Here is an 11,084-nt window from a genome sequence, read left to right on the forward strand (position 1 = left end):
GTACAGATTTGTAGGTTAATTGGCATCGGCAAAGATTGTAAATTGTCCCTAGTGTGTTGGATAGTGTTACGTGTACGGGGATCACTGGTTGGCACGGACTCGGTGGGCCAAGGGGCCTGGTCCCACGCTGTATCTCTAAACTAAAACCGAATTTAAAAACCGCTCTGCAATTGTGAACTGCTTGAAAAAGCAAAATTCTAATTATGTTTTTCTGCAGTTCCATATAATATCTGTCGTAGAAAGCTTCAAGCAACCAGAAAACAGAAGCAGGGTAGGCCACTCTACCCATCAAGTCTATCCCATCATTCTATATCATAATGGGTGAGTAGCTCTCGGCCTAATTTTCTCTTCTGTTGCAGTTTCTCAAAGCCCTCAATTCCCCTGATTACATGAAGATCGTCTTCAAACACACTCAATGATCTAGCCTCCAACACCGCCTGGGGTAGCGAATTCCAGGCATTTACCAACTCTGTCCAAGACCGAAAGAAATCGCAGAGATTTGTGAATGCAACCCAGTCATATCATATCATATATATACAGCGCGGAAACAGGCCTTTTCGGCCCACCAAGTCCGCGCCGCCCAGCGATCCCCGCACAGTCCATCACACAAACCAGCCACTCCCTGCCACCTATACATTGCCCCAGGAAAGCAGCCAACATGATCAAGGACTACTCGCCCCCTTCTCATCTGGCAGAAGGTACAAAACCTTCAAAACATGTACCACCAGAATCAAGAACTGCTTCTTCCCCACGTTTACAAGTCACTTGACTGGACCTCTCAAACGCCATTGATGAATTTCTGATCTTCCAATCTCCGTTTTCTTTTTAAATCTGCACTTTATCTGTACTGTAGCTGCCTAACCATATTCTGCTTCTTTTCATTCGCAATTTTTAACAACCAATTTGGCCGGAAAACAAGCTGTGAAAGATTTAAAAACATTTGTTGTTCTTTCCCATTTCAAGACAATTCTGCCCTTTGAGCCAGCACTGCCATTCAATGTGATCATGGCTGATCATTCACAATCAGTACCCCGTTCCTGCCCTCTCCCCATACCCCCTGACTGCACGATCATTAAGAGCTCTATCTAACTCTCTCTTGAAAGCATCCAGAGAATCGGACTCCACTGCCTTCTGAGGCAGAGAATTCCACAGATGTACAAGTCTCTGAGTGAAAAGGTTTTTCCTCATCTTCGTTCTAAATGGCCTACCCCTTATTCTTAGACTGTGGCCCCTGGTTCTGGACTCTCCCAACATTGGTAACATGTTTCCTGTCTCTAGCGTGTCCAATCCCTTAATAATCTTATATGTTTCAATAAGATCCCCTCTTATCCTTCTAAATTCCAGTGTATACAAGCCCAGTCGCTCCAGTCTTTCAACATATGACAGTCCCGCCATTCCGGGAATTAACGTAGTGAACCTACACTGTACTCCCTCAATAGCGAAGATGGTCTTCCTCAAATTTGGAGACCAAAACTGCACACAGTACTCCAGGTTTTTCTAAAAGCTAGTGAAGATTCCATCTGATATTTGCAGTCACTTGGAAAGAGAAGCCAACAAAAGCCAAAAAAACAAAAGTCTGAAGAAGGGTCCTGACCCAAAATGTTACCCATTCCTTCTCTCCAGAGATGCTGCCTGTCCCGCTGAGTTACTCCAGCTTTTTGTGTCTACCTTCCAAAAGATCATCTGGTTGCTTGTGTTTTGGATAAGTAATCCAAACAGAATGTGGTTTACAACATCCCACTGGGGAGTCAGGAATTTCAACTAGGAAGCATCATCACCTTTGGCAGTCCCCCGAGATCCTGTTTGTATTGGAAGCTCTTATTCCCAAAGGACAGTAATGACAACATCCATGACAGAATGCTTTGACTCAAGATGTTGCTTTGCAGATGCCAGCAGGCTGACATTCGTAGTTTCTCCCACACGTACTGGGAGAAACTGCATAAATGCCTCCCCATTGCAGCACTGTGAAACAGCCATCGGATGCCACAGGGTTCATGGATTATTGCAGCCCTGTGAAACAGCCATCGGATGACACAGGGTTCATGGATTCTGAATCCTCTGATGTTTAGTGCAATTAATTTTGATCAAATATTTCAAGACCTTCAGAAGGAAGGGAGCACCAAGAGGGATATGGGATTTGAATTGTAATTCATATAATGTGGAACGGTTTAAATCCAGAGATTTACGTATAGCTTAATTTACTATTGTCACATAGACTGGGCTTGTACTCGCTGGAATTTAGAAGACTGAGGGGGGATCTTATAGAAACATATAAAATTCTTAAGGGGTTGGAGAGGCTAGATGCGGGAAAATTGTTCCCGATGCTGGGGGAGTCCAGAACCAGGGGTCACAGCTTAAGGATAAGGGGGAAGTCTTTTAGGACCGAGATGAGAAAACATTTCTTCACACAGAGTGGTGAGTCTGTGGAATTCTCTGCCACAGAAGGTAGTTGAGGCCAGTTCATTGGCTATATTTAAGAGGGAGTTAGATGTGGCCCTTTTTGCTAAAGGGATCAGGGGGTATGGAGAGAAGGCAGGTACAGGCTACTGAGTTGAATGATCAGCCATGATCATATTGAATGGCGTTGCAGGCTCGAAGGGCCGAATGGCCTACTCCTGCACCTATTTTCTATGTTTCTATACCATGGGACAATGAAAAGCTTTTTTTGCTGTGTGCTATCCAGCCAGCGAAAAGACTACATGATTACACTCAAGCTGTCCACAGTGTACAGGATAAAGGGTATGACGTTTAGTGCAAGATAAAGTCCAGTAAAGTCAAATGAAAGATAGTTCAAAGGTCGCCCATAAGATAGGTGGGAGTTCAGGTTCCGTTGTCTGATAACAGCTGGAAACGAACTGGCCTGAATCTGGAGGTATGCGTTCACAAACCTCTGTACCTCTTGCCTGATGGGAGAGGGGAGAAGAGTGAGTGTCCAGGGTGAGACTGGTCCTTGATTATGCTAGGTCTTTTTAAATTTAATCATGGGTGCCATGATCAGCATTTACTGCCCATCCTCTACTGTCCTAAGAATGGAGTTATTTGCCAGTTCATTTCGCTCAGCAGGTCTTACTGCAACGTTTCATATTGATCAGACCAGGCAAACATACTCGATTTCCTTCTCGAAAGGATATTACTCAACACAATAGACTACTACAATAATCTAACACTTAACAACTATTATTGATACTGGATGTCTAGTCTAATTGATCGAAATACAAATCCCATTCTCCCCTTTGCTTCTGGATCATGAGCTCAGTCCCCTGGTATTCTGCCCATTCACTTCACCATGGACAGACAATTGCCAGATGATTATAACAAATTAGACTAACAAATAAACTATGGACAAATTCTCAACGGAGGAGTTTTCACATACTAAAAATATTGGCTTCTAATACAGTTACTGTGGCTATTAAAGACATTCATGACCATTGTTAAACTAGAGGAGAAATGAAAGACAGGGAAAGTAGGGAGACGTGGAGCTGAAGCCAGTGATCAGGCTGGCCAGAGATCACAGGTTTAAGGTAAGACGTGCTGCGCTATTTGCTGGTCTGCTCCACACACGCAGGCTGCTGATGTACTCAACCCCCAACGATGCATGTTGGCATTGAACCGGCCAACCCCTGTGCGGAGCCGGTTCAGGGCTACCCACTCTGCGGGGCATGTCCGAGCCGGGTGGGGCTGTGGTGTTCGGTGCGACAGTGAATTGAGGAGGTCGCGATGTCTGTTCCCAGCTGGTTCTCCATGCTCCTAGTATGTTGAAACCGGAGCCACAGAGGGTCGCTGCATGACGGGAGAAAGGGTGACGAGATGACAGGCTTTGAGGTCCCAGTTGCTGTGAATCCTGGGCGAGGTGGTGCAAAGGATGTTTGGTGTCCGATGGGGCCTTGCACACCAGCCTATGAGTGAAGAACTCTCTGCGAAGCTTGGCGGGTGCGATACCTGCGAGCACCGGCAGCAGATCCATCGGAGTAGGGCGTAGGCAGCCAGTGATGATCCGCATGGTGTCGTTGAGGGTGGCGTCTAGCTTGCTGGTATGAGCGCTGCGGCACCATGCTGGGGCGGCGTACTCAGCGGCGCTGTACACGAGTGCAAGAGCACTGGCTCGAAAATATAAAATTTAAAAGACATTTGGACATGTGCATGGGTAGGAAAGGTGCCAGGGGATACGGGCCAAACGTAGGCAGGTGGGACTAGCATTGAAGGGGCATTTTAGTTGGCATTGGCATGTTGGGCCCATGTTTCCTTTCTGTATGACTCTAACTTTAATTCTAGCTTCAATCTTACTGAATGGTAGAGCAAGCTCGAGAGGCCATATGGACCACATGTGCTATTTTTTATGATGTACAGGGCAAGGAAACCTAAATTTGGACACGAAATGCTGGAGTAACTCAACAGGCCAGGCAGCATCTAGGAGAGAGGGAATGGGTGACGTTTCGGGTCGAGCCCCTTCTTCAGACTGAAGAAGGGTCTCAACCCGAAACGTCACCCATTCCCTCTCTCCTAGATGCTGCCTGACCTGCTGAGTTACTCCAACATTTTGTGATACCTTTGATTTGTACCAGCATCTGCAGTTATTTTCCTACACTAAATTTGGACACGGGTAACCAGCCAAAATGTGTAGAGATGCTTGGCAAAGACAGACACAGGTTCAACTCTATTTTCTCTGCCTATGCTTTGCAGATCAGAAATTGCCAACAAAAAGAGCTGGGCGGTAAAAAACTGCATTCAAAACAAAACAAACTACTCAAGACTTAATACCATCTTTCTTCAATTATATATTAATCAGGAGTATTTGCTCACTCCGTTTAGCAAATGGACCTGGAGCCACTGTCAGAACATTTGAACATAAGAAAGAGCAGGAGTCAGCTATTTAGCCTCTCAAGGCCAATTTACTATTCATAAAATAGTGGCAAATCTGAACCTCGACTTCCACCCTTTATCCTAAGACTATGCAACCTAACATCTCCACCATGGGGAAACATCCTTACAGTTTACTTCGACAAGCCCCCTCGAAACTTTGTTTCTATACGATCATTCTCATTCTTCTTGACGGCTCAAAATATGGGTCGAAACTGCCTAATTTTTCCGTAGAGGGCAATCGTCAAATCCGACGAACCAGTTAGTTTAGTGTCACGTGTAACGAGGTACAGTGAAAAGCATTTGCTACATGCTAATCATTCCAGAACCAGCTACAATCCAGACGCACAAAATGGACGCTATCACTAATTGCGGTTTTGCAAGGACTGCAAATAAGTAAGCAGCTTGTGAAACTTATCAGTTTCAAAAAGTACAATTGTTACACTCAATACATCCAGTGGCTAATTCAATGTCAATGCTTGTCCACTATGTGTGACCATATGCTGAATAATTTACCCTTGACTGAAAAGGCGAGAGATTGAACGACCTCAGCATAGCACTGCATCAGCACTGCTGCCACCAGGTTCTTAAAGAGACAATGATTTCCCTCACCTCCTCCCTCATCTTCATTCAGTAACAGCTTAATTCAACACAAACAATCTGCTCTCAGAAAACCATGACTTACTGAATGTAGAATCCAGGCACTTTTGTGTCTTCTACTCAACAAAAACAAAGCTGGTTAACTGCTCTGCCAATCTTGACAAAACAAGATTTGCTAATCAAAATATTGTTTTTTGATCAGTTAAAAAACTGATCGCGGGGCTGGGGTCGGCCCGCTACGGACCTTTCACCGTCCAGCGCGGCCTGGAACGTGGCAAGTACAACAGCCTGACGGCGGGAGAAGACGGCAGGGGAAGAGAAAAGACATTCTGGCCTTCCATCACAGTGAGGAGGGGACTGGAGGAGACTCACTGTGATGGATGTTTCTTTTTTGTGTGTTTTGTGTTGATTGGGGTTGTGTAATTTGCTTATTTTATTGCTCTTATTGTTGGACTGTGGGTGACAAATAAAGATATCCTGAATCCTGACAAGGCGTTATTTATAACAGCGAATGTATTTGAAAGCAACATTGATTAGTCTCAGTCATTATCACCGTCTTGGCTTTCATCTGGTTCACTAATGTCCTTCAGGAGAGAAAATCTGCTGTCCTTAATGGGTCTGGCTCAAGTGATTCAAAGTATCATAGCTGACAGACAATGTGCCAGATTCCTGCATTACAATCCCTTGGTATATTCTGTCGCACTGCAGGGCACATCTACCGGAAGTGGGATACCGGCGGAAGGGAATAGCCATTGGAATCCTGAACATCAACTGATTCCACTGTATCATGACAAACATGAAGCAAGGAAACATTTTCCTTATAACTCTCCTCCCACAGCTGATGAATCAATGCTCCTCCACATTGAACAATATGTGGAAGAGGCACTGAAACCAGCAAGGAAACAGAATTTACTCTGGATGGCGGACATCGAGCTCCATCACTAAAAGTGCTTGGTGACACTGACCAAACACCAGGCTGCCCGAGTCTTGAAGAACATGGCTGCAAGACTAGGTCTGCTCGCAGAGAGTTAACGTGCGGGTTAAACCTACTTGACCTCATCTCATCAATTTATCTGTAGCAGATGCATTTGTACATGATAGTACAGTGAAGTGGCCAAACCATAATCCTTGTGGAAACGACAACCGTCTTCACAACGAGGGCATCCTCCATCACGTTGTGCAGTACTTAAATGTGCTAAATGAGATCACACAAAAAACCACAGATGCTAGAATCTTGAGCAAAACACAATGTGCTGGAGGAACACGTCAGGTCAGGCAGTATTTGGGAAGGGAACGGGCAGACGACGAGTCTGAAGAAGAGTCCCCACTCGGAACACCCAACCCCTCTGTAGATGCTGCCTGACCCACCAGGTTCCTCCAATACTTTGTGTTTTGCTGAATGGGATCATCTCTAACAGATCTGAAGCTCATGCCTGAGTATCCACGAGGTCTGATCCCCAGAAGAAATGGACTCAACCAATTTGTAACCTTGTGGCTCAGCACGTTTTTCGCTCTGCCAATACTGTCAACCAAGCGGAACAACCTTGGTTCAGAGAGTTAGGAGGGAGCACCAGGAATACAAAGTGTAGAGATGACAGCAAATCTTCAGTAATGTCATTACTTACCTGTCTTCAAATCATAAAGCGTTATTGGGTTTGTTTGCAGATGATTGTATGATGTTCAATTCCATCCGCAGTTCTTCAGAAAATGAAACAACTCACGCCAGAACAGCAAATCCTAGACAGCATTCAGGCAGAAGCAGTGCCAAGTAACATTCATGTTTCAGAAATTCCAGGCAATGACTACCTCCAACACTAGAAAATGTAATCACCAACTATTTACATTCAAAGCAGCACCAAGCAACACACATCTACCATTGCTGAATTCCAGACGATCAATATCCTGGTGGTCAACATTGAGCAGAAAGTCACCTGGGCCTGCCTCCAAGAGACTAGTTATTCTGAGACACAAGACTCAATTCATGATACCGAGGCCTTTCCACCATCTGCAAGGCATAAATCAGGAGATTGATGGAATTGTCTCCAATTCCCAAACCCTTGTCCTTCACTACCATGTGCAACATTGGCCCATATCCTTCTAAACCTTCCCTATCCATGTACCTGTCCAAGTATATTTTAAATGTTGTTCTCGTACCTGCCTCAACTACCTCTTCTGGCAGAGATCAAACAGGATCTAATTCCCTTTGCATTACAATTAACACAACAACATCTTAGTAATGGCATTCATCGGTTACACAAACCTGAAGACTAAGGGGCAATATGCCGATGAATGGTCAGTCACAAACACTGCAACAGGAATTCATAAACAGCTAATGCCTCAGTGTTAAAAGCAAGGATCTGAACAAGAAAGAGCCACCAGGATCATAGATCTGGGTGAGAGATCAAGCAAGGATCTGAACGAGAAACACCAAGCACGGATCTGATCAAGAGAGACAGGATCTGAATGAGAGAAGACAGGATCTAATCAAGAGAGGGCAAGTGCCAAAAAACTGCAAATGCTGGAATCTGGAGCAATACACAAAGTCCTAGAGTAACTCAGCGGGTCAGGCAGTGGGCGTCTTCTTCAGACAGTGGACGGTCCCGACCCAAAATGTCATCTATGTCCCCCAGAGATGCGTCTGACTTGTTGACGTTGCCCCTCCCATCGTGCCTCTTCCCCCTCCCCATCCTAACCTCCCCTTCCCCTCCATTCTCGTCTCCCCCTCCCCTCTATGGCTCCATCCTCTCCCTTACCCTTCCCCTAGATTCACATCCCCCATTTCCCACCTTCCCCCTCGCCACGATTCTCCTCCTCCATTCTTCGCCACAGATAACTGTGGCGACCAAGTCAGTGGATATATTTACAGCAGAGATAGATAGGTTCTTGATTAGTAAGAGTGTCAGAGGTTATGGGGAGAAGGCAGGAGAATTAAGAGGGAGAGATAGATCTGCCATGATTGAATGGAGTAGATCTGATGGGCCGAATGGCCTAATTCAGCTCTTATCACATGATTTTCCCTTCCCTCCTTGCCCCAGACCCTCCCTCCATCCTCATCTCCTCCCCCCCCCCCCCGTATCTTCCTCCCTCCCCGTCTCCCCCTCCCTCCATCCGCATCTCCTCCTCCCGTCTACCCTTCTATCCTCCTTTCCCACCCCCTAGATTCTCCACCCCTATTCCCCTTTCTCCTAACCGCGGGCTCTCCCTCCCCCACCTCTCCACCTTCCCTCCCTCCCTCCCTCCATTCCTCCTCCCCCATCCCTCCATTCTCCTCCTCCTGTCTATCCCTCTATCCTCCTTTCCCCTCCCCCCGATTCTCCTCTCTCCTCGTCTCCCCCTTCAGCCGGGCTCCAGCCCCAAGGGAAGAAGGAATAGTAGGAAGGGGCGGGGGGGGGGGTAGAGATGGCGGCCGCTCCGCTCTCACCTGTCACCTCCTCCTTGCTGCGGTCGGCGAGCGCTGGCTGCTGAGGTTGCGGCGGGGTAGGGGGCGGGGGCGGCTGCGGGCCGGCCGGCGTGTCCATGGCGCCGCTGTGGCTGTACGAGACGGAGACGGGAAAGCCCGGCAGCGCCGCCATCTTGCCTTCCCTCCCTCGTCCGGCGCCGCCGCTGACCTCACTTCCGGCGCGGGCGAATGTGCGTCATGGACAGGTGCAAAGTGCTGAAGTAATAGGCAGCATCTCTGGAGAACATGGACAGGTGCAAAGTAATAGGAAGCATCTCTGGAGAACATGGACAGGTGCAAATGCTGGAGTAATAGGCAGCATCTCTGGAGAACATGGACAGGTACAAAGTAATAGGCAGCATCTCTGGAGAACATGGACAGGTACAAAGTAATAGGCAGCATCTCTGGGGAACATGGACAGGTGCAAAGTGCTGAAGTAATAGGCAGCATCTCTGGAGAACATGGACAGGTGCAAAGTAATAGGAAGCATCTCTGGAGAACATGGACAGGTGCAAATGCTGGAGTAATAGGCAGCATCTCTGAAGAACATGGACAGGTACAAAGTAATAGGCAGCATCTCTGGAGAACATGAACAAGTACGAAGAGCTGGAGTAATAGGCAGCATCTCTGGAGAACATGGACAGGTACAAAGAGCTGGAGTAACTCAGGTAGCACCTCTGGAGAATATGGACAGGTACAAAGTGCTGGAGTAACAGGTAGCATCTCTGGAGAATATGGACAGGTTCAAAGTGCTGGAGTAACTCATGTAGCATCTCTGGAGAACATGAACAAGTACAAAGGGCTAGAGTAACTCAGGTAGCATCAATGGAGAATATGGACAGGTGCAAAGTAATAGGCAGCATCTCTGGAGAACACGGACAGGTACAAAGTAATAGGCAGCATCTCTGGAGAACATGGACAGGTGCAAAGTAATAGGCAGCATCTCTGGAGAACATGGACAGGTGCAAAGTAATAGGCAGCATCTCTGGAGAACATGGACAGGTGCAAAGTAATAGGCAGCATCTCTGGAGAACACGGACAGGTGCAAAGTGCTGGAGTAACTCAGCAGGCCAGGCAGCATCTCTGGAGAACATGGACTAGTGTGTAGGATAGTGCTAGTGTACGGGATCGCTGGTTGGCGTGGACTCGGTGGTCTGAAGGGCCTGTTTCCGCGCTGTATCTCTAAACTAAACTGATCTGTGATGGCTTAGACTGTATCAAGTCAACTCGAACAAATCAAGTTTCTTGTCACATGCACTATTACAGTGAAAAATCTTGCAAAAATGTTTAACATTTGTATGTTAGCACTTAGAGAAGGGCCAGCACACAGCTCGGGCTGAATGGGCTACCTCCACCAGAGACGAAGCCCAGACAGTGGTAAGGAAATTGGAATCCATCACAACCAGGGATGAAAACAACACTAGCATCTGAGCAGCCATTTTGATCACAAGGGTAGCGAACTTTAGGCAGTTTCTACTGAATAAGTTCTGACGTCTTGTCAACCAATGCAGTGTTGGGTGGTGGGTGAGGGCAGAAGTGTAGAGCAATTGGTTGTTCTCTTCAGGGAGTTAGTCGATCAGTTCAAGATGAATTACTTGAGAGTATTGATGATTCAGACTATACATGGATCTGCCAAACAGCCCAGGATGTGTTTTAGATCATTCACTGGTCACGTACGGACTTGTTTGACAACATTCTTTCAATAAATATTTGTGACACAATTATTTCGACAAGTTACGACAGCTCAAGTTATGATTGGGAACAATCCAAGCAGCCACGGGGCGGCCATGGTGGCGCAGCGGTAGAGTCGCTGCCTTACAGCGCTTGCAGCGCCGGAGACCCAGGTTCGATCCTGATTATGGGTGCTGTCTGTACGGAGTTTGTACGTTCTCACCGTGACCGCTTGGGTCTTCTCCAAGATCTTCGGTTTCCTCCCACACTTCAAAGACGTACAGGTATGCAGGTTAATTGGCTTGGTATACGTGTAAATTGTCCCTAGTGTGTGTAGGATAGTGTTGATGTGCAGTGATCGCTGGTCGGTGCGGACTCGGTGGGCCGAAGAGCCTGTTCCCACGCTGCATCTCTACTAAACAAAAAATTAAACTAAAATACATGATCTTTGGAGACTGTTGAGAAAATGTTCTTCAGTGGGTCAGGTAAAGGACTACATTTCAGCAACGGGTCATGA

General features: G+C 46.8%; 1 protein-coding gene across 2 annotated transcripts in view; it reads right to left on the reverse strand.

Moving 5' to 3' along the window:
- med1 (mediator complex subunit 1) overlaps positions 1-9,037 on the reverse strand; it is a 45,656-nt gene extending 36,619 nt beyond the window's left edge. For both annotated transcript variants that reach the window (XM_078424400.1, XM_078424399.1), the window contains exon 1: positions 8,879-9,037. In XM_078424400.1, coding sequence (XP_078280526.1) covers positions 8,879-9,029 — 151 coding nt within the window. In that variant the 5' untranslated portion in view covers positions 9,030-9,037. The remainder of the gene's footprint in view (positions 1-8,878) is intronic.
- Between the last annotated feature and the right edge of the window lie 2,047 nt (positions 9,038-11,084).

This window comes from Rhinoraja longicauda, chromosome 29 (assembly GCF_053455715.1).
Source record: "Rhinoraja longicauda isolate Sanriku21f chromosome 29, sRhiLon1.1, whole genome shotgun sequence".
In the NCBI taxonomy this organism is placed as follows: domain Eukaryota; kingdom Metazoa; phylum Chordata; class Chondrichthyes; order Rajiformes; family Arhynchobatidae; genus Rhinoraja; species Rhinoraja longicauda.